Source organism: Centroberyx affinis, unplaced genomic scaffold, assembly GCF_046629955.1.
Source record: "Centroberyx affinis isolate AG114_WGS23_722 - 3 ecotype Tasmania unplaced genomic scaffold, CSIRO-AGI_Caff_v1 ptg000207l_1, whole genome shotgun sequence".
Classification (NCBI taxonomy): domain Eukaryota; kingdom Metazoa; phylum Chordata; class Actinopteri; order Beryciformes; family Berycidae; genus Centroberyx; species Centroberyx affinis.
In genome coordinates, this window is record NW_027278899.1 from 125,384 (window position 1) to 152,495 (window position 27,112).

Below are 27,112 nucleotides of genomic sequence, written 5' to 3' on the forward strand. Positions count from 1 at the left end.
GCAGAGGTGTCATGGCCAAGGGCGCCACTTGTGTGTGTGGGGGGGGGGGACTTGAGGGGGCCCCTCAGAGAGTCCAAGACGATGCTGTACTTAGCAGCGCCCCTGGCCAGAGAGCGTCCGTAGCAGTTGTCTGTGCTCTTTCAGTCTCCCAGAGGACTTTTAAAAAAAACAGCTTGGAGTAGACAGCACACACTCTGCAAAACTGGCTTGTGTTGTCTGAGAGACGTGAGCTGTAAGACCATTTAATGGGTGAGTGAGGCCACCTTGATGTGTCCCACAGCCACAGCATCCGGACAAAACCTGGACCAATCAGAAAGCTTGTTTTTTGCTGGTCGTCACGGTTACTGGCGTACGACACGCGCAATACTGCCACCGTCGTTTTTACATTTCTCCAAAGTCTCCCCGCTCTGGGTTTTGCATTGGCTGGCATCTTCTTCTTCTTCTTCTTCTTCTTCTTCTTCTATGGTTTTGAAGCGTGAGGACTGGCAAAGGCCGGCCAGCTCGGCGTCGCCGACAAACACGAGCGGCGTGAAATAAAACGACGACGGCACGGAGGAAAAAAAAACGCGAAGAAGAGATGGGGAGGAGTCAGTCGGTCGTGGGGCGATGAAGACTCTGCCCTCCTCTTCCTCTCGCCTCTCCATCTCTCCCTCTTTTCTCCTCAGTTGAAAGATACAGTCTAGGGGAGGAGGGGGGGGGGGTTTTGTAGTATAGAATAATGTCAGTTTACTGGTGAGTCCCAGCCACCACCCCCCCCCCCCCCCTCCCATCCTGCAGCGACCGTGTGTTGAACAGACAGGTGTGTGTGTGTTGTGTCAGGTTTCTCACAGTGTATAGTCAGTGTATCAGGGAGGGTGAAACTGTGTCACAGTGGTATGCAGTCATGTTTGACCCAATATGATTGACAGTATAATAGTGTGTGTGTGTGTGTGTGTGTGTATGGGGGGAAATGTAAGAGAGAGAGAATCGTCTGAGTGCAAGTGCAGACGAACTGAGAGCAGCGCTGCGGCGTCGGGGAGGACAGGGTGAGTGAACGAGTGAATGAATGCAATTGACCTCCGCCACTCTCCCCTCCCCTCCCCTCCCCTCTCTCTCTCTCTCTCTCTCTCTCTCTCTCTTCAGCACAGCTCCTCCTCCCCCGTCGTTTAAATAGCTCATCCTCTTTCCGCTCCTCCCGCCGGTCTAGACGAAGGCCTCGGGCTTGCTGCCGTTGTTGATCTGGACGTAGATCTTGGGGTCCTCGTCGCGCTCGTCCCGGAGGCGCGTGAGGTGTCGGCTGTGGCACAGCAGGTAGAGGGGCAGGCAGAATCCCAGCATGCTCAGCACCAGCAGGCCCACGTTCACCTGGAGATAACGTAAAGGTCAGACTAATATATCGGTCCGCTGATATTCACCTTTTACCAAAAACCCAACATCGGACGGTCAATGTTGTCCAGTCTGTCCTCATTCTGCCTGAAGGAGCTGCTAACCCACCATAAGGAATTTCATTAGTATAACTTTCAATGGAGAGTTTTAGTGTCCCATGATGGTCTGAATGCTGTTTCAGAGGCTTTATTCATAAATTTGTGCTGTGCCTGTCAAATACACCGATGGACTAAACTAAGCGGGTGAGGGAGGACGTGCGGCAGCAGTGATATTGGGGGATATTGGTGCCATCTTACCCATAGGGGGTCTCCGTTCAGGGGTCCGACCATGGCCATGAAGAGTGGCTGCTGGAGCAGGGCGAACAGCGCGCTGATCAGAGACTGCATGCCTGTCAGGCTGCCGAACTGAGAGGACGGGTACCTGCGGGGGACAAACAACACCGGCCTCTTATTCTCTTCAGTGATAACTTCAGATAGTTTTACGGGTTTTTTGCATTGACTGTAAATACAAGTCTGACTGTGCAGAATTATGTTTTATTTCTGAGCCACAAATCTTCCTAGCAAGGGCATTGGCATTCCACTGAATGGTATATTGCTATGTTAAATATTATTATGGCACTATATAGTATTATGCCGTTAACTCACAAACATACACACACACACATCCGGGACACTTACACAGCAGCGTACAGCCCTCCGACTGCAGAATGGATGAAGCCTCTGACAATGGTGTGCAGGATGAACGACAGAATCTGAAGGGGAAGAGAGGAAAGCGATAAATTCTCAGATTAATACCAGCTCAGTTCACACGGTGTGCCTTTTTTCACCGCTTTTAATCTTGGATAAATGAGACGCTGACACTGGGGGCGGGGGGGGCCAACAACTGAGATGATAAATAACATGCAGTGAGTGTTCTGTCCACCAGGTGTCGCCGAAATACTGAGAAATCCCATCAGCTGCATTGCCATGTGAGCCGTTCACGCTTGAACATCGTGTACATCTCCCTCACTGTCTCTCTCTCTCTCTCTTTCTCTCTCTCTCTCCCCCTCTCTGCAGTGCTACCGCGCCATCTGAGGATACATGGGGGTTCAACCACCCTGGCACACATGCTGGGAAATGTGCCTCCCCGAATAGCTTCAAAGGAGCCCTGATCTTTACCCTGCCATCCCATCCCATCCGTGCGCGCGTGCGTGCGTGCGCGTGTGTGTGTGTGTGTGTGTGTGTGTGTGTGTGTGTTTACCTGAAGGGGCAGGCTGGGGACGATGCAGCTGACGCCAAAGCCGACCAGGAGGAGATTAGTGAAGATGAAGGCTCTGGTGGCGTTGGTGATCTTCTGAATCTGTTTGTCCGGGCGACGGGGCTGACCAGGCTCCCTAATAGAATAGAATAGAATAGAATAGAATCAACTCCTTTATCCCATAAGGTAGTTTCTGAAAGCAAAATTCAGGAATCAGGAATCGTCATTTTTCACCACCAAGATACCCTTCTTTTGCTCTGCTTTCCAGCCTCCACCTTTGTTCATCTATGCTGTGTGTGTGTGTGTGTGTGAGTGTGTGTGTGTGTGCGTGCGCTCCCCCCTCACCTCTTGCCCTTCTTCTCGCTCTCGTCCTCGCAGTCTTTGAGCCTCCAGTCCATGATGTAGCCGATGACGGGGGAAGTGACCAGACATAAAAGCTGGAGCACGCCGAAGATGGACGTGTAGACGCTCACTGAGAGACAGACGGACAGACAGAGCGTTACTGTTGTGTTTTTTTACGCTATTCTGCAAGGCTTTGAACATTTAATGAAGAGTATGGATAGTTTAGAAGCAGAGGCACACAGAGAAGCCAACACAAGAGTGACACTGACAGACAAGAACTGAGTTTTCTGGTGAGTTGCAGAGCGGTTTGGGTGGTGCTACTGTAGTTTTACACGTTTTTACATCACAACAAGAAAGATACTACGAACACATGAGCTAAAAGAGAGGCTGAAGGGTGCCGATGGGTAGATGGCTGTAAGTTTGGCCTGAGGTCTCTTACCCACTTCCATCCTCTCCACTGCAACAGCAGCAGGAAGCCAGCGTGACAGGAAAAGAGAGAGAGAAAGAGAGAGAGAGAGAGAGAGACGGACGGGAAGGGGAAGTTAACAACGAGCGGTAAGGCAGAAAGCAGCTGAGAGAGTCAAGAGGGATCGTCAGGTATCGCAAAGCAAAGGCGGGAAAAAAAGTCTTATGTTTTACAGGCACAGATGTGAGAATCCATTTAGAACACAATATAGTGAAAATCATTACTCCAGCGTGAGAGCCGTTAATGTTAATGCCTCTGGTCAGATGTTAAATTTCAAAGAAACTCGCTTCTGGGTTTAGGCAAATCTACTTCACACGAAGCCTTCACACCCACACACACCGACATACACACACTCACACACACACACACACACACCTGTGCTGAGGTCTCCCTCGGTGAGCGATTCCAGGATGGTGTTCATGGCTCCCATGTAAAAGATGAGGCGGAGCTGGGTCACACACATGGTGATGAGGCTCAGCATGAAGATGGGACTGAAGACGCTCTTCATGAACGACTGAGCTGCAGAGGAGAAGACAGAGAGAGAGAGAGAGAGAGAGAGGAAAACGGTCATTAGAATAAGGGTTAGATCAATAAATATGATTGCTGGTATTGACCTTTTGTTAAATGTCAGATATCAGCCTGTCAGTGTTGTTGAATGTTCCTTCATTTAATCGTTCAATGTTTCTGTAAATGAATTCTTCATTTACAGGCAGTAATGAATCCCAGACTTTCCCCCCTACTGTTGAATAGGTGAGGTGGGTCAGCCTGCCTCTTAAAGAGCTGCTAACACATTATCCTGGGTTTCAGTGGAGAGTTTTAGTGTCCCATGATGGTCTAAAAGCTGTTTCAGAGGCTTCTCCTCCCTGACAAGAATAACATTCTGGGGAAAACACTGAATCATTGCAATTTTTTGGCATGGAAATGTGAAAAAGATATTGAAAGTCAGCACAAAATGGCAGCTGCAATACCGCTTCAGCTTTCACAAACCCAACCCCAAACCCTGATTAGAATGACACAGTACTGGATTGTATTTGGGAAATCTGCATTACTCAGTCCAGATCGTTTATGTCAATCAAAGTGATACAGCATGTCAACACACAACCTACATCATCTCTTTCAAGCCTCCGCAGTCTGCAGGTAAAACAGCTCCTGTACAGTTGGCTACAAGCCCAAACCTGCCTCTGTGTTTTTAGCCTCTTTCTGTCTCTACCTCTATTCATATGATGGAAAACTACACCGACTTGCCCCCCCCCCTCCCCCACAAAAGGAAAGGGTACTGTCAGGGTGTACTGGGGGGAAAGAGGCTGTCGTCTAAATACTCCCAGGGCCTTCGGGCGCCAAGGTAACACGTCTTCACCTGCATTAAAAGAGCCAGGGGGCAGGGGATTCAAAGAAAGCCGGGGTCTAGGAAAAGGGTTGATCATTAATCTAACATGCGAATATAAATGGAAAAAATGGACGCAACTGCCCATGTGGTAAGCACTGGACAAACCTTTTAATGGTCAGTGCACAGATGGAGCGGGGTTTATGATCCAGAACGACAGGTGTCTGTGTATGCAAGACTTGATCAGAGGAATTTCTTTTCTTTTTTTTTGGTAACGCCATACTGAAGCTGTGCTCATAAGGCGTTATAATGCATCATAAGCACATTGTGAGTGCATGATGAATGATGATGAGCAGCATAATAAACACAATGTGCAAAAAACATTAGGGGGTTGAATACTTTATGGTGTAACTGTATGGCTAAGAACATGATGTTAAATTGAATGTAATTTTCTGATGTTTGTCTGATGATTTTATTGTAAGAAAAGTTAAGAAAATGACAATCCATGTGTCAACATTTTCTATATTTACTTCCTCTCGCTATCTGCCTTTCCATCTTGATATGTTCATGTTGGAATGGAAAACACTTTTGAAAAAAGACGTTTGATACTGCACTTCTGTTTGCTTTAGGTGCGTTGGCTCAAAAGCAAAATACCTCGAAAAAATGACCTTAAGAATCTGAGACAGTAAAAAAAATAAGGTTATTTTAGACAAAGAATAATTTAAGCAACCAAGTAGAAAGCAAGTAGGAAAAAAACTGCCTATCTCTATATAGACAGCGCTGGTTCTCAATATAGTTTACATACCAAACTAGCAACTGTGGCGATGCTGAGTGGCTGCAGATTCACTCAGGGGTTTACACTACAGCAATAACAGTACAGTACAGTAATAAGTCAAACTGTGTTACATTGTATATAATTAACCAGATGTGGTAATTTGAGATGATTTAGTGTTCATGTGTCTTCAAATTCCAACTGTAATGCGACAGTTTAGTTGGTATGTGAGCTCAAACTCAGACCAGGCCCTTCAGATCTCAGGAGACAGGAGGAAAAGTAAAAAATGCCTAGTAGGCAAATACATTGCAACCTTCACAGCCGTCAAATTAGAGAGAAATGAGAGGGGAAATGGGTTGGTATATGTGTGTGTGTGTGTGTGTGTGTGTGTCTGTGCACGTAATATGGGCCTCTTGAGAGCTCCTGACAGATGGAACATGTCCAGCTGTTACTAAACCAACCATGGGCATCCCGGCCGCATACCAAACACACACACACACACACACTCAGACCGGCTGATGCTTGGCCTTCAACCCATAACAATGCTCCTCCAGAGCCGCCTGCCAGCGCGCCACACACCCGCTGGGCGGCGTTTTGCAGCAAACGTGGTCCGAACCGATTCCACGGTCCGTTTGGTACCAAAGAGACCCAGAGGGGAGCGACCGGGTCCCCCGCTGGGAGTCCCTGACCCTCGAGGGGTGGGGTGCTTACCGGGGGATGTAGGGCAGAGGTAAAAGGGTTGAGGGGTTACTATGGGTCTGTGGCCGGATGCTTGCGCCTAATTGTTATGTACAGATCTGGGTTAGGGAGAGTTAACTGCGCCTCTCGAGGTTTGATGTTTGACCCCGGTGACCGTCCAGCTGTGCGGGACGTTCACATGCACACCAGTACTCAGCAATCAACTTGTGAATACAATATCTGGGTTACTGTGTCTGATGACCTTTGACATGTGCAGTTTGAAAAAACAAAAGAAATCGAAGGTGTTTACATGCCCCAATAAACGGAAAGACTGAGGAGAAATCTAGGTGTGTTAACTGCTTACTCTGGTTTTTAACTTTACTCCAATTAAGATAATCAGACCTTTACATGACTTTCAAGACTGAATTCTTAGTGTGCATGTAAACATACTGGATGACGACTTCCAACAGAGTAGCTGGCAGCAGCGACCAAAACATTAGTTGGCTGACATTAAGCCACATCAACATGAAGCCACCTTGAGGTGCTGTGAGAATGCTATGTGTCCTAAAAATGGTTGGATCCCCTTGGTTTATTAGCGGATGCGGAAAAACGATAAAGCCTAACAACACGATACGAAAAAGGCACGCTTTTATATGTTTTGACATGCCAGACCTTCTGCTTCTGAAGACTTCTGAAGACAAGAGAGGACATAACCGCCATATTTGTCGGATGTAACAGACAACAAATACTGTGTAACAAGTCGTGCAACAGACTACTACTCCCAGGGCGAAATAGACAAAGTGATAATATTACTATTCCTCCCCAGGGCTGTGGGAAGGTCTGCGGTCTGGAAGGCCTTTGTCTTTCAGACACAACGCTGGCATACAGAGCGACTCTCCTGGCAAGTTCATTCACAATGCCTGCTCCGCTGGCAAACTGCCTTCTCAAATACTTGTGAGCTGGCAAAGGGACCCGGCAATTTGTGGGGATGGAATCATTACGGCAAAAGGAGCGTTCCAGACTTACTCTCCTCCGCAGACTTGCACTTCACCTCCAGGTCGACGGTGGAGAGGCACAGCTTGTTGGCCTCCTGCGTGGCCAGGTCCTTGGGCGGCTGGTGCTGCTGCTTCATGGAGTTGCCCACGCTGAGGCGGCGCCCCACGGTGGTCACCTGCCGGTAGAACTGCTTCCCCGTGATCTTGTGGTCGAAGCCCAGCCAGCTGAACTTGATCTTCACCCTGCGAGGTTGAAAGAAGGACGGAGGGGAGATAAGGATGGAGGAGGGAGGAGAGACAACACAAGGGAAAGGCGGTTAATTCAACACATTTATCAAAAGAGAGGTGCGAGAGAAAGAGTCAGCAGAGACAGAGAGGAAAGGGAGAAAGAGAGGAAGAGAGGAGAGGAAACATCAGATCCAGGTGAATAAGAGCAAAGCCGGCTGATCTTCTGGTTTCATGGTCTTTCCTGTCCTCGGGGCCTCCGCTGCAATATGCTGGGATTAAGCGTGTATGAGTGTGTGTGTGCATGTGTGTATATGCAAACATGCGTGTGTGCATGTATCTATATGCAGTATATGTGTGTGTGTGTGTGTGTTGGAGGAATGCGCTGATCTCTGTGGAGAACGCAGGCTCAGTAGGATTCCAGCTACAGCACTCAACCTGTGGTTAGTTAAAGCGTTAGAGCTGAAAAGGATAGCTGCAGACTAAAGAAGACTTGAGGGAGTGTGTGTGTGTGTCTTACGTGTAGTCCATGTCCTCCGGGCCGGGGAAGGGCTCCAGAGGCCAGTTGAAGAAGCAGTTGAGGAAGACGAGGCAGGCGCAGCCGGCCCAGACCAGCAGGATGGTGATGAAGGTGGCACCCAGGTCGTAGATCACCTGCAGGCAGACAGAACCCAAACAACAACAGAAATCAATACGCTGCTCCGGGGCCGCTGGGTTATTAACGTCTCCCTAAATCCATATTTGTACAGGGCTTTGGATAGGGAAAGCTGATCCGGTGGATGAAGATGAATACTTTTTCAAAGAGAGGAATGAAAGCACATCAGTTACCTTGATGCCAGGGAACGTGACGGCAGAGGAGGCGTAAGAGCCGATCATCAGGGCGATGAAGGTGGACCTCAGGTCTCCGAACATGTTGGGGAGCTGAGGAGAGAGCAGAGGGTCAGGTGAGACATGTCAACATGATGCACTTCTATTCCATTTTCAATGAGTTCACAAAAACACATCATGTCTGAAATTTCAGTGGAAATGCGTCAAGCAGTCTAGATCTCGGGTCGTCATAACATCTGAAGGTGATTTACAGTGCCATGAAAAACGATTTGCCTGGGAAAAAATAAATCAACCTCCTTCCAAAATTACACGTGAAAACACAGAGGGTCTTCTCTGGTTTTACTATGGAAGTCAGTGAAGAAACTGATTTGTTGTGATTTTCCCTCCCAGACTCCCTCTACAAACTAAAACCCACCAAAAACATCTGACCAGCGGATTCGTTTTCTCCCTGGCTGCTCTATATGTTATCGATAGGCCCGTTGCCAGAAAGTACAGCATGTGCTGCAGCAGGGTGTTTCTGTTTTGTTACGCCATTCGAAGCGGAGCGGAGAGAAAAGCCAGAGCGTCTTGCGTAACGACACTCAACCCTGAGAGAGAGAAAGAGAGAGAGAGAGAGAGCACATGCTGTTCTTAACTAGGCAACTTCAAAACTGTAAACAGCCTTCTTCAGGAAGTAGAAAACAGAGCGAAAAGGAGAGAGAGAGAGAGAGAGAAAGAGAGAGAAGAAGAGGTAAAGGAGTGCATCAGTGTGAATCATCGTGTGTATGTCAGCATAACATAATATAGGCCATCTGGGCGACGCTTTCATGCAAAGCACCGTGCGATACAGTATGTTTTTAGCATGGAGGGGGGCAGGGGGGGGGGGCGGTGTGTGTCAACAGCACTGAATGAAGTGGTTCTCTGCTGAAAGAGTGGGGGGCAGGGAGTTTAAAAAAAAAAAAAGTCAGACGGAGGACAGGACGGAGGGGAGGAGGCGTGGGGTGTGAGTTCTCCTCAATAGAAGCTTTATTATGGGTCATAAGCAGCAAAAACTCCCCTAAGAATCCCCCCCTTCCCCTCCAAGCCCTTCTCTCATTCTCATCATCTGCCCATCCCGCCGCTGTGCTCTCCACGGGGGGGGGGGGGGCGCCGGCGTGGCTTGTTAGGGTTGCTGGCTGAACCCTCTCACCCCAAGACGTCACCCCCCCCCCCCCATGGCTTAATTGGACCAAAGGTGAGCTCCCGAAAATCGGCGCTCGACCGGAAGGACCCAGTTATGACACGGACGCAGCGGGAGGGCCGCCGACGGGCTGGGTGGCTGGCTGGCGAGACGAGCGCCCCCTGGCCCAGTTGGCATAATAGAGGAGAGGAGAGACGAGACGAGACGAGGGAAAAGAAGAAGAGGAAGAGAAGCAGCCGTCTAAGCCGGAGCGGACGTCAGCAGACCGGCATGCGTCCCCGTTTGTGACAAAGCGGGGCCGGCTCACGGCAGCTATGCCGAGTCGACAGGTTTTTTGCGCTTTCGACACCGATGCTCCGTCAGCTCCGCTCGCTTCCTCTAGCCGCCCGCGTCACCCACCACTGAGTCATGCTTCAGTGTCCAGTCTGTTGAAAGAGGCCTATTTATAGCGCGTGTCCTGGGATTTAGATTCAAGTCTAATCGCCCAGATACGGAATAAAGCCTCTCAGCTCGTTCTGATGTGGATGAGAGAGCGTCCCCCTAACCTCTCTGCAGTCCTTCCCGCTAATATACACCGGGGCTTGTTTGTTTACTCTGGCAACAAGTTCATTTGGAAGAGAGCTCAGTTGCCATTGGCGGTAATTAGTGTAAAGGGCACGAGCGAGGAGAGGAAACAACAGCACACGAGATCACGAGAGCGGGCGCGCCGCCAGACCCAAAAGGCATCTGTAGGGCAAGCCCAGACCAGAACGAACCGCATCCAGGCCTTGTGATCATCGCCTCGTCACAAACAGGCTGACGTCACACAGGGGGGGGGGGGTTTCTCCGGGAGAGCGCGTCTGAGGCTGAGTCAGTGGGACCGTTGCTTCCCCAAAAAAATACATGTGAAAAACCGGTTCGTCCGCTGGTCATGAAAGAAGAAGTGGAAATTAATGGGTTCAGCAGTGTGTGTGTGTGTGTGTTGAAGAGGGCGGTTCAGCTGTCAGGCTTGATGAGGAGCAGATAACGGTGTGTTTGTAGTGGGAGTCGATAAGCCATCAGTCAAGCAGACGGGCTGACAAGGGTGGGACTGCTTCACACCTGGGGACAATGGCTCTGCTGTAGCTTCAGGCTCTGACACACACACACACACACACACACACACACACACACCAGGCAACTGTACACAGCGGGGGGGATAACTGGTGCGATCGATGTTGCTGCACTGGTACTGTATTGTTGTTAAGTACAAAGCATACACCGCCATCTGTGAATCTTATAACTTGTTAACCTTATATCATATCTGATTTTTACCTATGACAAACTCCCAGCTCCAATTTGGTGAAATTCTTATCTGAATTTTAAAAAATCATGTCCTCTAACGCCCATGAAACCCATTCAAAACCAACTGTATAATTCCAAAAATGCAGCGTTGTCCATTATGAAATCAAGCTGTTTTTTGTTTTTTTGTTCCAAATCCTGGCAAAGTGTAATCGAGGGTTTCGGGGCGATATGTTTTGCCGACTGTGTAATCATGGGAGGAATGTATCGGCCGTGTGTTTCCTCTGCTCAGCCTGCAGGGTCGGCGATGTGATTATGCAGCTCCTAATCAGAAGCACCGCTGTGCCGCTCCCCCCCCCCCCCGAGGCTCGACTAAACGCTGCGTCCCAACAGAAAAGAAACCAAAAAAAAAGGAAAACGTTTCACCTCGCCTCGGTGAATAACTGGCCGACGTGTTTCCCTTTACCGGGCAAATCTCAATTAAGTTGAATAAACAGCTACGCCTCAGCATTTCCTCTCCCATGAGCTGTACTAATCTGAAGATACTTTACAGGCCTCTCCTGAATCTCTATTATCTTACAACTCTTCTATCAAAATCTACACGTAAGCCCCGGCATCTCCACTGTAGACGCAGCAGGGAAAAGACAGAGCAGCCTAGGCTAAGAAGCCACTTTAAAATAATAAGCGCCCGCCCACTGTCTACCTGTTGTTGCTGCTTCCCTGAATAGCTCTTTGTTAGCGGTGCGGCCGCAGTGTATCCATGCAGACGGTGGCAGGGTACACACAGATGGGCCCAGTGTTTGGACAGCTCCTGAAAGGACACCGAGTCTATTTTGGGATCCGAGCGGTCACCCGCAGATAAGGGATCATCCGCCGTCGGCGTTCGCTTGATAGCAAAAGTAGAGGATTTTTTCGTTTGCCTGATTAAAAGCTCGAAATGAAACAAAAGATGCTTCAAAGCGAGGCGGACCGGATCTATATGAGGATCTATGAGCTGCGATGTTTGTTTAGTTACTATAGGTGCAACTGCCCTACACAGTCTATAGTCCACATCACTTTGTTCAGCCAATGACTAGACGCATGTCATTTTGTTTAAGGTTAAGGGTCAACCTGCAACTGTTGTTGAAACATACAAGGTATCAACATGGGACAGCATGGGAGCATAAGGGCGTACTGACACATAAACCTGTATGACAACTCATAGTATGCATCAGTACCATCAAACTGAGTTATATGAGGATGGGGTCTTTAAGGGAAAAAGCATGAAGTTTTTCTGAAAATTGTGTTTATATTGGTGGTTGTTTGCCTTGTTTGGTGGTTGTTTGCTTTGCCTCCTTTATATTCACCACTACATCACCGATTACTACTGTAAAACAAGTAAGTGATGTCAAACTGGGCCTATAGGAAAAAGAGACGAATGGAGAGAGAACGAGCCGAGAGGATGAGAATCAGGAAGCTGCACGTTAGTAAGCAGCAGAAAGAGAGTGAAAGAAATTCTGAGTAATGAGTGTACTTTCTTCTGTTGATGATGCATGAATATCTCAAGGGTTCAGGTTATATTTCCCACAGTCTTGATGCTGTTGTTTTACCCCTTATGTCTTTATTGGGGGCTTGGCATGTTGGTGACACATGAATGTGACTATATTCCACAGGGGGTCAGGTTAAGTTGTTAACGCTTTGATCCGAGACTTTTTTTGGACATCCTGTACTTTTTGACACTTGCGAGGTGAGAAAGAGGAGCGAGAAAACACCCTGAACCCACCGACAGGAGGAAAGAGGAAGCCGGACTGAGCTGTCGGGGAGGAAAGAACAGAGAAACGAAAGGAGGAAGAGGGTTTGCTGCAGCAAGTGGAAAACACGTCAGCTGCCTGCTGGACCATTGAGAACCAGCTCCGACCGGTCCGGGACTCCATCCGTCATAAAGAGAAAAAAAAAAAAAAAAAAAAAAGCAGCCAGCTGGGCCGCGAGCTTAGCAAACGGCAGCTGACGAACACCAGGCCGCATACCTCCATCTCCCTCATCCCACGCTCAACCGATACAGACTTCTTAAGGCTGATGCTATATATTTTGGATTGAAGCCAAGTGATTCTCACGCCAAAAAATGAGTGAAAGCCTCTGAAACAGCATTTTAGACCCCTCTCTCTCTCTCTCTCTCTCCTAACACTCGCTCTTGGAGGGATTTCCAGTCGTTCCAGCTGGACAGAACACCCTGAACGTGACTGTCGGATCGAAACAACCCGACTGCTCCCGTAAAAAAAACAAAAAAAAAAAAAAACAGGACACATGCACGTGAGGCTGATACCAGCGGCCGCTGCTCTCTCTCTCTCTCTCTCTCTCTCTCTCTCTCTCTCTCTCTGACCCAGTCTGGTCAGCGCAGATCTAGGATTACCGACGGCTCTTGACCTTTGGCACTCGTTTACCCCCCCCCCCCCCCATCTCCCTTCCCCTTTCCCTTTCACGTGGGGTAAACAGAGCGTATACTGTACTTCCTCCATCTCGCCCCGCCATCTCTGCTTTTTTTTCTCCTTTTTCTGACATCACTGGCGCGCTGAAAAATAGCCGTTATTCATTCCATAGGCGGATCTCAATGCTTTTCTCTCTCTCTCTCTCTCTCTCTCTCTCTCTCTCTCTCTCTCTCCCTTCCCTTGGCCAAGTAAAATGAAGTCAAGTGCTGTGTGTGCTTCGTGCATTTTCCACCGCTTCACCTAGCAAGCGATCGCTCCCTGTTTCTGCAACAGTCCCTCCTAGAAAGTCCTAGCTTCAACATCTGCATACATAACCTCCATATTGACATTTTCTATACTGAAAAACCACATAGACAGCCGTTTTGTTGACATGCAATCAGTCAGTCGGCCATAACGGTGTTTCCAGATGGTCCGGTGACACAGATAGGGGGGGGGGGAAAGGGGGGATTGAGAACAGAGGACATACACATTACAGTGAAGCAGACATATATATATATATAAAGTGGATTAGAGCGTCAGACTGCGAGACCGAACCCACTCCGCCAAACAGGAAGCAGAGGGGCCGCAACACGTGCCGCAACCGAGCAGGAGAACAAGAGGAGGGGCTGTCTGCGGGACTTTGTATATACAGTATGTATGTGTGTGGGTGTGAGTGGGTGGGGTGTAGGGGGAGGGGGGGGGGGGGGGGGCGTGGGGGTTGGTAGGGAGGGATTCCAGCAGGAATGGCAGGGAAAGGTTAAAAGTGGTAATCGGAGACGATGAAGGAGCTGTTTAAAAGAGGAGAGGAGAGGAGAAACGTGGAGAGGAGAGGAGGGGAGGGGAGAAGAGAGGAGAGGTAGCTCCCCCCCTCCCTCCATCCCTCTCTCCTTCTCCTCACTTTCTCTCCCCCCCCCCCCCGTTTCCCATCGCCGGGACAACAGAGTGCTGAGTGTGCATCCGCAGGAGAGACCGAGGAAGTGCAACAAAGACAGATAGAGAAAGAAGAAAAAAACAACAACATTGGGGGAGAGAGAGAGAGAGAGAGAGAGAGAGAGACAGAGAGAGAGAGGGCAAGAAGCCAAACGGTCCCCTTCGGGCCCATTAGAAGTAGGATGAAAGGAGAGAGAGAGCAGGGAGGGAGAAGAGAGGAGGCCTCAAAGAGACCAAGACCCACCACATTGAAACACACGCAAATAAGAGAGAGAGAGGAAGAGAGAGAGAGAGAGAGTTAACAAGTATCTTAAAATAGTCACTTTCCTCAGTAACAACCCCTGACCTAGAGATCCAGGAAAGGGCAGGAAAAGGAAAGAGACTGAGCAAAGCATCAACACAAGAGCTCTCTCTCTCACACACACACACACACACACACACACACACACACACACTCCTAAGAAGTGCAGCAGTATAAACCAAACAGTCGTAGAGACCTGCAGGGGGCTATAACTCAGTTCGCCGTAGAGAGGCTAGTGGCACAGCACAGCTAAAACAACACAGGAGCATGCAAAAACACTCACACGCCTGTGCACACACACACACACACACACCATGTTGACACACTCGCACATGACACAGTGTGCGTGCGTGTGTGTGTGTGTGTGTGTGTGTGTGTGAGCCAGAGTTGACGGTTGTGTCAGTTCAAGCTCGGTCTTGTTGGATAAGAGCAGCTGAAACTGGAGAGGACAAAAACAACGGGGCCGAGACTAGACTGGGAGGGAGTGTGTGTGTGTGTGTGTGTGTGTGTGTGTGTGTATGGGGCGAGGGGGGGGGGCGGTAAAACCAGCTGAGCAACTTCTGTGTGTGTGTGTGTGTATATGTCTCTCAGTCAGGGTCCCAGTGGGCAGCCAGAATAGGAAACAGCAAAGCGGGGGGTGGGGAAACACACCCAAACGCACACACACACACACTCAATTCCCTCATGGCTGCTTCCTGTTTGTCCGCTCAGTGACAGTATCTCTCCTCCTCTCTAAGTGTCTTGTGATAAATTAACACACTGTTCAGGCCGCAGTAGTGTAGCACTGCACTGATAATCCCAGGAAATGTGTCCCATGACTACATGCAGTTCCACCCGGGACAAGAATACAATTCTGGAGAAAAACACTGAATCCTTGTAATTTTTTTTTTTTTTTTTTTAGCATGAAAATGGTTAAATTCAGTCTCTGGTGTGTACCACTAGTTGGGGTGAATACACTGGCTGAAACAGGTATGCAGAGAAACCATATAGCGCTGTCAACAACACACACACACACACACACACACGCTCACACACACTAGCGATGCATATGTCCTTGTGCGGATGAATTAGTAATGAGATGGGGTCTTTTTTTGGCTCCCAGCCAGAGCAGCAGAGCAAGAGTGAATAATAGATTACTAATGCAGTCTCTATCTCTCTCTCTCTCTCTCTCTCACTCTCTCTCTATGTCTCTCTCTCCCCCTCTCTCTCTCACGTGGCCTCTCCTGTGATGCAGCACTTTCGCTTAGTGATGAGATCATCCCGAGCAAGAGGCTTTCCTTCTCCGCTCCGTCCCTCTCTCCTCCTCTCCTGTCTCCCCATCCCTCCTCTCTCTCTCTCTCTCTCTCTCCTCCCTCCCTCTATCTAAATGCTCCCCGTCCCTCTCTCCAGCATACTCGCTGCTATTGCATCTGTCTTTCTGCCAATCTCTCTCCGTCCACTGACCCTCTCATTTATTTTTCTCTCCATCAATGCCCGATTCTATCCCCGTCACCTCGCTCTAATCCACTCTCCTCTCTCCTCTTTCTCCCCCTCCTTCCTAATCTACCCATCCCATCCTCTTCTCTTCCTCTTCCTCTCCCATCTAGGGTCAGACCGATATATCAGTACCATCCTGGCTTTCAAAGGAGAGTTTTAGTTTTACTTTCCACCCTGACAAGAACACAATCCCGTGGGAAACATTGAACACTAAGTCATTTTTGGGGCATGACATCGTTATCAATCAATCCCTAATCAATCCTTCTTCTTCTTCTTCTTTCTCCCGCTCCTCCTCCACCTCCTACTATCCTCCTCTCTCTCGTTTCCCTGCCTCGCCGCAAAGCTTTTGCGACTCACCGTCAGAGAGGTGAAGGTCATGCACATGCCTCCGAAACCGTTCAGCGCCAAGGCGACGAAGATCAGGACGGAGAGATCTGGGGGGGGGGGGGAGAAGAGATGATCAGACAGAGAGAGAGACAGCTACTGTATTTCCCAGTTGATTGACAGACTGTCTGCGATATGTCTATGTGACACGACGCGAGCAGGAATACGTACTTTTGGGATCGCTGGCTCCGTAGGCGATGAGGAGGCAGGAGAAGGCGAAGCAGGCACTGGGAACACAAAGGACTGGATTTAGACAAGGGGGGGGGAAGGCAATGACAGTGACACAGCTGCTGTATGTGGATTTGGAACGGATGGAAGAGTTCACAGGACTCTCTCTCTCTCTCATCTCCGTCTCTCTCACCTGCCCAGCAGCCGCAGCTTGCGCGGCCCGTACTTGTCCATGACGATGCCCAGGGGCAGGGTGATGGCCGACAGCAGGAAGGAGCCCACGGTGAAGGCCAGGTTCAGCATCTCGTCTTGGTCCTTGCAGATGGGCCAGCTGTTCATCTCCAGGTACTCCTCCTCGGGGCCGGAGGCCGACGCGTTGGAGAGGTTGAGGCTGGAGCTGTTTTCTGGAGGAGAGATGGAAAGAATTTAGGGGGGGTTTGCGTCGGTCGGATGGTTGACTGGAGAGGGTTAAAGCACCACTTTGTGATTTAGGTTAATAAGACCTGTGTGTTTTTTAGTGCGTCTTTAAATGTACCTATGGAGGGCCATTACACTCTAGACACCACAGAAGGATCTCTATGTACTCTAGACCGGTGGTTCTCAACGAGGGGTCCAGGGACCACCAGGGGTCCTTGAGGGGGTCCCCAGCAAATTGATTGTTAAACTTCACCATTATTTCATTTATAAGAAGTTAACACAATTAAAGAATGTAGAAGAATGACTGTTTTGATCATAGTTTCTCTGTTATCTCTCTACCTACAATACAGATAGTCGTGGAATTCTGGACAAAATCATATCTAGCAATAAAAGATATTGTCAGATTTGGGTCCGAGAGACAAAATCTCATCAAATGGGGGTCCGTGGCCTTAATGTGGACTAAATTAGAGGCCTTTGGTATGAAAAAGGTTGAGAATCACTGCTCTAGACAATAAATTATGATTGCGAAACAGAACCAGGAAAGAGAAATGTTTACTTCCGTTACGTAATTCTAGAAGTTTCAATCCAATCTAAAATAAACACCTTCTTGGTATTTCAAGTGAACCCGTTTCTAATGCTCCGCTTTGGGATCCGAGCCGTGACACAGTTTCTATATTTGCACCCCAACTTCCCCCCCACCACCACCCACCCACCCACACACACACACACACACACCCTGAGAACTCAGCCGCTGATTGAAAGGCAAGGAGACTCATTAAAGGTCAAGTAAACAAACTATGGGGAAAACAACGCAATACGGGATAAACAAGCAGCAGAACTCCATGTCTAGGTAACGGTATGCACACACACACACACACACACCTCTGGTAAACAGCTCACTGAGTTATCGTGCGGTCTATTTCTGTCTATCGCTGCTCTAATAAAGTATCGCCTTGACCCGGCGCCTCCTGTAAAACACTGTTGCTGTTCAAGAGAGAGGGGGAGCAAAGAAAATGACACACAGAGGGAAGGATGATGGAGATAAAGAACCGCACGCTCCTCGTTCACCTTGACCGGTAAAACAATGGAGACAGCCTTGGCAGCTCGCACATAAACAAGTGTCTGGAGGGAGGGAGGGAGGGAGGTACAAAAGAACTTAGTCATCGGAGTGTTTTCTTCACTGGAGAGCTGGAGGCAAGTTGTCAACAACGGTCTCCGCTCCGTCTAACGAACAAAGCGGCCCTGAAAAGCTGGGACCTATTCACCGCTACGCTACTTAAAGCGGTGGCCGATGTTCATTTCTGCCGCTGCTGAGCCAGCTTAAGTTAAAAAAAGGGAGGAGGACGTTGTTTTCTGGGTTAAAGGCAGGCTTTAGAGGAAGCTAAGTACAGTACGTCATATTTAAAGTGTGGACCTTTAAAAGTGATGCAGCGGATTGGCACGTGTGTAGGTGAAAGGTGATGTGGCTTACACGCTAATGGAGATGTTATAAAAAAATCAGTGAGGAACGTTGGGACATTTGAGCTCGGGGGGGGGGGGGCTTCAAGGAGAAACAGCTTCGGGAATATATCTAGTTTGATTTAACAGGAGGGCAGAATTATGTAGATATGATGCTCTCTATGAGGGTTAGACCAGTATATCGGCCCAGAATAGGCCTTTAATTAAAAATCAGATATCATCCACCTCTGATATGATGGATATGATCACCCCAGTTTGATTGATTACATATTGTAGAATTGATCAGTACTACACTGGTTGTCTATGGGAAGACCCTAACCTGAACTGATCCCAATTCAACAAGTGTGCATGAATATTTTTACTATTACTTACTACCAGTAGTAATAGTAGTAGTAGCAGTTGAGGTAGTAGTAGTTGTAATAGTACTAGTATTATCCTGGCTTTCAATGTTGAGTTTTAGTGTCCCATGGTCTAAATGCTGTTTCAGAAGCTTTTCCATCCTAACAAGAATAAACATTTGGGAGAAACATCTAAACTATCGGGCAGCTTCAATCCAAAAATCGGCCTTCAAAAGCCCACACCGGTCAAAGCCTTATCTCAATACTGAGCTGAACTGTTCTTCCTGATATATGTGCTGTATTAGAGCATTAAGTGCTGACTGTTGGACTAACAGGAGGTAACAGCATCTGGCCCTGGGAGGCCCGGCCTGCTGACTAATCAAATGGCTCCAAGCAACTTGAGTCAATAAGGGAAGAGCCCTGAGCACACACACACACACAGACACACACACACGTGCGTACAGGCAAACACAGGTATAGGCTGACCCAAATCTACCCTTAATAGCTGTTCAGCTGATGAATCACACCATGCTGTCTCTCCTTCAGCGTTTGTTTCTCCTGCATGTCAGCACTATAAAAACTAGCCTTTGTGTGCCTATCCTCGCTGAATTCTTTTTTTTTTTCTCTCTTTCAGACACACCTCTCCCTCCTCTCCTATACATTTGCGCTATAGATACAGTCGCTGACAAACAGACTCACCCCTACGAAGTCGTTTGTTAGCATGTTAATGATTGTTAGAGTCTATGAGCGGCTTTGTCTCCGTGAGAACGGCCGTCGCTGTTGTGAGGAAAAATGCTTCACTGTCTCAGAATTGTTCCTTTATTCACCTGTGGATAGCACTGAAAGGCCTAAGACACAGCATTGAACCTGATTAGTAGCCTATTAAAACAATGCACAGATAAGAACAGTCATAAGGGAGGATGTTAAAAGGAATACAGCACACAAACCAAATCCAAGTCTGTGATAAGTGCCATAGCAAAAAACCAATAGGCACTTGATGATCTCTCTCAGATAGATAAATAGGGTTTTCGCGATTAGTGGCTGCTTAGGAAAGGACACATTAACTACTGTGTAAAGGTGACGGGGTCAAATGATGGCTGGACGGTCTTATAAACATTTAAAAGCCTCGGGGGCATCTGAAACACACGAATGGACACACACACACACACATTAAAGAGGAAGGGAAGAGGGTGGAAAGAAAGTACTTTATTCACTCTATTCTCTTCCACTCTCTTGTTTCCTTTGGGACTGATGTGCATTCTGATCAAACTGAACCCAAACAGGCTTTTCTAGTAGTTGAGTAAACTAGCGATAAGAAAGGTAAGAAAAGGCACTGTGAGTTTATCTTGCAGAAACAACAACACGTCAACCATGAATCCCACTGACAGACCCACGTTGACGGGTTATGAAACAAAGGCAAAGCCAAGGAGGTGAGAGAGACTGTTGAGCTGGTGGAAGGAATGTAGGTCTCTCTCTCTCTCTGTCACACACACACACACACACACACACTTCGCACCACCAAAGCAACCACAAACACAGATCTAGCGTGCAGGTGAGTTTCACGAACACAAGATTCTGTCCTGAGGAACGGGGAACAGCTCTTTCCACCAGATCCATACAGTGTGGAGATGGTGGAGGTTTAATTCTTTGGGGGCAAATAAATCTACAGCAAATGCAAAACAGGGTGCGTGCAACATGACACCCCCACTTATTTGCCTTTCTTTCTCCAATCCTTTGAGGAAATCTAAATAGAAGACTTGGGCGGGCTTGTCTGCCACGTCTATATAAAAAAAAAAAACAACAACACTTTCCCATCCTAATATGTGCATAACCACTGTAGGGAAACATAGTCTGGCCAACTCTGAATGCCATGTTATTCTTGACTCAGTGTGCCATTAGCCAGCTGAGATGAGCGTATGGCCTGTTTCTAACAGCTGTTGTTCACAGTTTCACACCCTCCTAATGCTGCAGTTCACATTTATTCACACTTTTCATTTCTGCTTAACATATTCTCGACACCTTTGCCCATTCGCTATATTTTTATTTAAACTCAATTTTTCTCTGGTGTATCCCATTACTGTTACGACCCAATTGCCCAGTTGGAAGCAACTTGAGTGAGTTGTCACTGGTGCCATATAAACCTAATATGCAAGTGTAAACCTCAGCACTGTAGGAGTCTAGGTCAGATGGATACAAGGCTCCTAAGAAGAGTAGAAGGAGGTCAATGTCTTAACCCAGTTTTTTGTCCTGGGGCCTCACCTCCTAAAATACATAGAACACTCACACACGCACAGCATGGCCCACCTCCCTGGCTCCTCACCCCTAGGTGTCAACACAAAAACTGCTGATTTAACGGCACTTAGCAGGTCAGAGAGAGGGAGGACGAGAGGAACAGAGAGCCGGGGCCGAGTCGTTGCAGAGAGAGAGAGAGCTGAGTCAGCGGTAGATCCCAGCTCTAATCCATAGAGGTTAATTTCCCACACCCAGATTAAGACCTGATCCCAGCAGATAAACAAGCCACCTTCAATGAAACACTTTATCAGTGTTCATTCAGCTACAGGCAGATTAAAAGGGCGATACAGAGCTAGAGTATCGTTTCAGACTGTGGCACCATACAGTACATGGAACAGCCTCATGAATACTGTAGATAGGCTCATATGAGAGCTAGTGTAAGTGAACGCACCCTGAAAACAATCAAGCCATTAAAAGGCCTTGTATACGCAAATTAACCCCACGGCCTTTCATCAGCGTTCTTTTGTGGGCTACAGAGAGGGAGATAAAGACGAGGAGAGAAAGAGAGAAGGAAACAGACAGAGACATCAAAGAGACAAAGACAGACAACGGCCTGTGTGATTACCAGTATGGAGAATGAATGGCCCTATTCACACAATGGATCTGTGGATCTGGCTGGCAGCGGGGACGAATAAAACCCCATGGCTCTGGACGATGACGATGATTTGACCTCTCAGTCTGTCAGTGTTATGTTTAATCTGACCTACAATATGATTACGACCAAATAACGGTTACCAAAGAGCAGTTAGGTGAAAAGAAAGTCCTCATTTGATGGGGGTTTTTTTTTCCGTTTTTTGCTACAATAAACCACAAGCCAATAAGAAATGACCGGCTGAGTGCAGCGACTCCCTGCACCACCTTTGATCATAGGACAAAATGACCCATAATAACCTAATCCTCATCCATCTGTTGGGTTTGTTGTGCACGAGCAACCCGATTCACCTGACGCTTGTTCAGCAGCCTCGCTGTCATTGGCGAATTGACTTGTTTTTCCACAAGGAAATCCCTAGTGTGGGATCAATATAAATCCTCCGTCTCTGTTCGCTGTGTTTGCCAGTATGTGCAGGTAGCTGCTTCGCCCAAAGACCACTGTCCTCGCTAAGGGAAGAAGCGCATTAGCAATACAAACAAGGAACGATTTGACACCGGTGCACGTTGTGGAATTTTGGGCTGCGAAAATGGAAGGCGACACCCTAGCGTTTCCTCTAAAAAGCCCATTGTGTGTGTGTGTGTGTGTGTGTGTGTGTGTGTACGTCCCTAAATCTCCTTGCCTCCACCACACCCACACAGCGCTCCGTACCCCTGAGTGTTGGTTTCTCAGCCGCTCCAGCGAGAGACACTCAGGGCGTTGTCAGACACGGCCCACTCACATCCCAATGCAAACTTTCACTGAGCCGCCCGGAACGAGGCCGCGCTTGTAAAATGAATGAGAGAAGCTGGCGATGAGGAGGAGGTGAAAGGTAAAATAGGCCCATTAGCAGTAATTATGAGTTGTATTGGGCTCTGTAGATAAAACAGTGGCTGTGGCCGCTTACATTTTCCCACACATTTTCTGATTCTGGTTGTGTGGCAGATTGGATATGAGAGTGTGAGTATTCAGCTTCAGTGGTGATGTGGTGCTGGTTGAGCCAGGCCAAACATAAGAGCTTTTGACTGTATTTCCTATTTTTATCTCCTGGTTATATTACTTAATATGCTTGTTTTATGCTTTCCTATAAAGCACTTACACATAGTAGTACTAGTAGTAACCAAAAGGCACCATCCAGAGGAACTGCAGTAGTGCTTTGTATGCAATAACATTGCTATCAGATGAAAAATGTCGTAACTGCTGGGAGCTTGGAGCAGTAACAGAGTGCAAACCCACAGTGAGGTTTTGGCGGTGAGTTGAGTAATTAGGACACTTTCATCTGAAGGCAATGCTATTACACAAGATACACAACTCCTCTGCATGGTACTTGTGGTCCCTCTAGTCCAGAATGCTGCAACCTGCCTTGTATTCAGCCTCATCAAATTCACCCATGTCCCTCAGCTCCTTCTCTTCCTCCACTAGACGCCTGTAGCTGTTCACAAACCCGTTCAAAACTCCTTGTATAATTCCTAAATGCTTGGTCACCAATCTGAAAATGAGTTTTTTCCCCCTTGAAGCTCCCCTAGGAAAGTTGTGTCCTAGATTTTTATGTAGAAATCCAGTTGTCTTATCAGTCTAAATCACAAAGTGGGGCTGCAACAGAGAAGAGCGTCCCATCCACACTAACTAAGACAATGTGGATTCACTTTATTTGTCCAAATTATTCTCTGGTGTTGGTATGGACACTGGTGGGAAATCTTCTCCACACACAGGCAGTGATGAATCAAAATTTAAGAGCGAAATACAAACAGTTTCCAGTTTTCGGTGTATAGAAGCCTCAAATTTCACCCGGTTTTCATCTGACAACAAATAATAAAAAATATTTCCCCCCAGGATTATCATGACCCACGTCCGGCTGACTCACCAGGCCCTCTGCACAGGTAGGAGTAGAAGCCCTCGGACTTGAGCATGATGAGCAGGGAGCCCCAGCCCAGCAGCACGGCGGAGAACAGCAGGTTCTCGATGACCGCCGTCACCGCCATCCACCAGCGGCGGGAGAAGGCCGTGGCCAGGGTGGGAGCCATGTCAGCACTGGACCGGGCCTGATGGAGGGATGAAGAGAAGAGAAGGGTGGCTGGGGTCAGCCTGCAGGACAAAAAAAAAAAATAAGGAAGAAAGTGCAAAAATGGATTAAAGATGGGAGAGGTGTGAGGGAGAGTAGAATAGATTGGAACGTAATAAGGCTTTGACACTCACCTAAATATAGTCACACATATAAATGATATAGTAGATAATATGTTTAGAGCTGCCTGATTTCATAATAAAATTTTTTGAATAAATCTCTGGGCTCGTTTCTTTGTTCTTGATTGATGATGATGATGATTACAGAGGAAGAATCTCGCAGAAAACAGAAAACAGCTGAGACCTTTCCAGCAGCTCAAACTCCGCCTGTAAATATTAAACAGCCCCCGCCCCTGACCTATCTGATTGGCCGACGGGTTTCACAGGGCTTCTCCCATTGGCTGGGAGTGACATAGCTCCTGGAGCAGCTGCACGTGAGGCTAATGTTGCGTTCAGCCCTGTGGGAAAGACGGTACGTGCATCCTCGCGACTACAAAATGCCCTTCAGCTCACTTTTCAGATGGTAAACACCGCTAGAAAATACTGTTATCGCTGATGAGGAGCAACCAAGAACACGTCAGTCTTGTCATCTTGACTGCTTCAAACAAGTTCAAACGCGCGAACGCCTGCAAGCGGTTGTTTTTCCACCGTTAGGTCATTGTAGCCGTTTTTCCCATAGGACATGAACGCAGCGCGAGTTCCAGCCGGTTCGAACCAGTGCGGCGCGAGATTGTCGGTGTAACGTTTCTTATTGTTGTCAGCGCTCTGCTGCCCACATCCGCTCTGTCTCACACTGTCAACACACCTACAGCAGTTTCTCACAGCACGGTATACATAACGGAGCCGTTTACTGGGCGGATAAAAATAAAACACAAAATAAATACATGTATAAGATAGTAATCAAAAAGAAAATAAATAAATATGTAATAAAAATAGATCAATACAAATCAATAAAAAGATACAGATCAATACAAATAGTGTTACATTTGACAAATTCCTCTATATCAGAAATAAATATTTTAAAAAACAAGTAAGCTATTAATGAGGTTTTCATCTATTGTCTTCATAATGGGAATGTTGTGAAGCCCTTCCAGACTGTAACCGTGATTAAGGACTGTACAGATAAACTTCACTTGAGACTTAAACAAATCCAAAAATAATTCAACTGGCCTATATATTTAATATATATATTCCAGTGGGTTGTTCGAGACTATTCATTGCCTGTTGAAATAGCCTAAAATGTTTTGATATTCGACTATTTCCATTAGAGTTTCTGACCCAGTGTTTTGATTGAATGTGAAGTTGGTGGCACTTATCGCCTCTACGACTGAGGTCAATGAGAATAAAGCCGCATATGATGCTTTTACTCTTTGTCTTTGTCTTAATTTGCAGAGAAAGCCACTAAGAACAATAACAGAGTATTCTGCAGTAAATGAAGAGCAGCGCTGGAACTGGTCTGAACTGGACTGAAATCATCATCCGCACAATGCGCCTCCCCCTCCCTCCAGCCCTCTCTCTGCCCACAGCAGCGTCAAGCCAGACAGAATACGAACCACAACATCCGGTTATACCTTTCAAAATAAAACTCTAATAGACAGATTTTTTTTTTTAAGTAAGACAAAGCACTAATAAAGATCATCCTAAACCTTGGCCTAAGTAAGTCTTCATTTGACTTTGTAGTTTTTATCATTATAATGAAGAGCAAAGAGCAAGCAAAAAAACAAACAGAATTCTATTTAGAAGCCATATCTAAATAAAGAAATCACATCAGAGGAACATTCAGGACCAATGTCGACTCAAAGTTGACAGCATAGTGACCTACATCTAATGTTTTATCATGCTGGCCAGATAATAATTGCCCCACATATGCCTGCAAAATTAATCTATTTATACTTCTGTGTTAGGAAGTTTTAGTGTTGAATGATAGGCCTATTAGACACAGGCACTTTGCAATAATTTAGGGTGTAGGTGTTGATGCCCCTGGAGAAAACAAAATATATTTGTCATGAAGAATATATATCAAATTAATTTAAAAAAAAAAAAGTAATGCGTAGCCTATTTTATAGGCTATACATGACAATAAGGCTATTTTTTTATGTGCCTAGGCATGTGCAAGATGCCATATATAGTTTCCCTCTGTAGCCTATTTCATGTAATGATTCTACTGAGGATTTTAACTCAATTTAGTCTGAATGTTCTTTTGTACATCCCAATTCCTATTCTTTACTTTCCCAAAATGACAAAAAATCATGCTTTTATTTTGAAGGCAAAACCTCCCGTTTTCCGGTCCTACTCTGGTTATTTCTGTGTGACTTGACGCAGCTATCTCTCCCCCCGCAAGTAGCGCTCAGCTGTTCAGTATCAACAACAGGACACAGGAATAAGCAACATCACTGGCTGCTGAAACAAAGACAGTAAACTAGCAGACAACAGGCGGTAAAAAGCTCCAGATACAGCAGCCTCCATTGTTCCTTTGATGCCTCGCCACTGTTTTGATCAAATCCAGCGTTTTCTACTCAATATATGATTTCACAACTTTCATGCAGCGTTGAATACACGCTCGACTGTCGACACAGCCCAATAAAATAAAGGAGGACAAGTAGGAATGACCAGTCTAAACTTGACAACGAAAGACAACAAACTGTATCAAGCCATAACTGTGAATCACGTCTGATCTAATCTAATTACAGCACTGTGTTGTGAAAGTTACAAGAAATGAGACTGAAAACGCTCTATTTCTAGTCAGAGATTTCAAATGGTAAACAGTGCTGAGACCTAAAGTTGATGTCAAATGCATGGAGGCTGTTGCGGGTTTTGCGTTTCCTCTATCCTATCACAAAGGAGAATTGCTGAGACTGAAAGGCTCAAATGAACGAATTGGACACGAAAACACCTCGGTGTAGAAAACAATGCCTATGGTACATGATGATTTGTCATATGAAGCACGCCAGAGTATGAGTCAGCCTCGCCTCCGGTGGAGCAGCTACAGTGATGGAGCATCCTCGGTGTGAGCGGCATACCTGAGCGTGCGGAGTCAGGGACGATGGAGCGGCTCCTTCCCTCGGTCAGATCTGCCGTTCCCCGACGAGCAGCGAAGACACCGGCGGCGGAGGTTCACGTGCAGGTTGGGCTTTAAGGTGTCTTTGAATCAGTATTTCTCCCCTCATCTCTTATCGCCGCATGCTTTATACCAGCGCAGGAACGGTGCACAAACAAGCCCGCCCTCCCATTGGCCCGTGGCTGAGCTAGAGACCGGCCCGAGCCAATCGGCGAGCGGCAATAATACAGTTATTATTTCCCAATACTGATAAATTGTTGGGAAAACAGTCGGGTAATGTTTGGACACAAACGAGGAAGGGAGCTGGAACACGACTGATAAGCCTATTTAATGAACTCTAGAAGAAATTGTAAATAGTACTTTTAAATTACAACAATAACAACAGTAATAATAATTTAATGACAATCGAAAATATATAGGCTAATATAAACAAATATTTATTTGTCTATTTTTTTATTTTATTTAAAATGTGTAATTATAATCCTACTTATAATACTGTTTTCCATG

At 47.1% G+C, this 27,112-nt stretch overlaps 1 protein-coding gene across 1 annotated transcript; it reads right to left on the reverse strand.

Annotated features, from left to right (window-relative positions):
* Positions 1-757: 757 nt before the first annotated feature.
* On the reverse strand, positions 758-26,696 carry LOC139661396 (large neutral amino acids transporter small subunit 4-like). Its single transcript, XM_071539825.1, has 14 exons — positions 26,568-26,696; positions 23,351-23,571; positions 16,547-16,757; positions 16,357-16,412; positions 16,159-16,235; positions 8,232-8,324; positions 7,924-8,057; positions 7,210-7,421; positions 3,785-3,928; positions 2,947-3,073; positions 2,605-2,737; positions 2,043-2,116; positions 1,662-1,785; positions 758-1,344 (listed from the first exon to the last, which is right to left on the reverse strand). Exons 2-14 carry the CDS (start codon positions 23,508-23,510, stop codon positions 1,183-1,185), a joined length of 1,707 nt encoding a protein of 568 aa, XP_071395926.1. The 5' UTR covers positions 23,511-23,571; positions 26,568-26,696; the 3' UTR covers positions 758-1,182.
* Between the last annotated feature and the right edge of the window lie 416 nt (positions 26,697-27,112).

What these genes read in the sequence shown, in the direction of transcription:
- LOC139661396 (XM_071539825.1), bottom strand. Translation starts at nt 23,510, where the DNA reads ATGGCTCCCACCCTGGCCACGGCCTTCTCCCGCCGCTGGTGGATGGCG. An exon ending in CTACCTGTGCAGAGGGCCTG is followed by an intron (nt 16,758 to 23,350) that starts GTGAGTCAGCCG and finishes TCTCTCCTCCAG; the next exon opens with AAAACAGCTCCAGCCTCAAC. An exon ending in TGAACGGAGACCCCCTATGG is followed by an intron (nt 1,345 to 1,661) that starts GTAAGATGGCAC and finishes CGTTATCTCCAG; the next exon opens with GTGAACGTGGGCCTGCTGGT.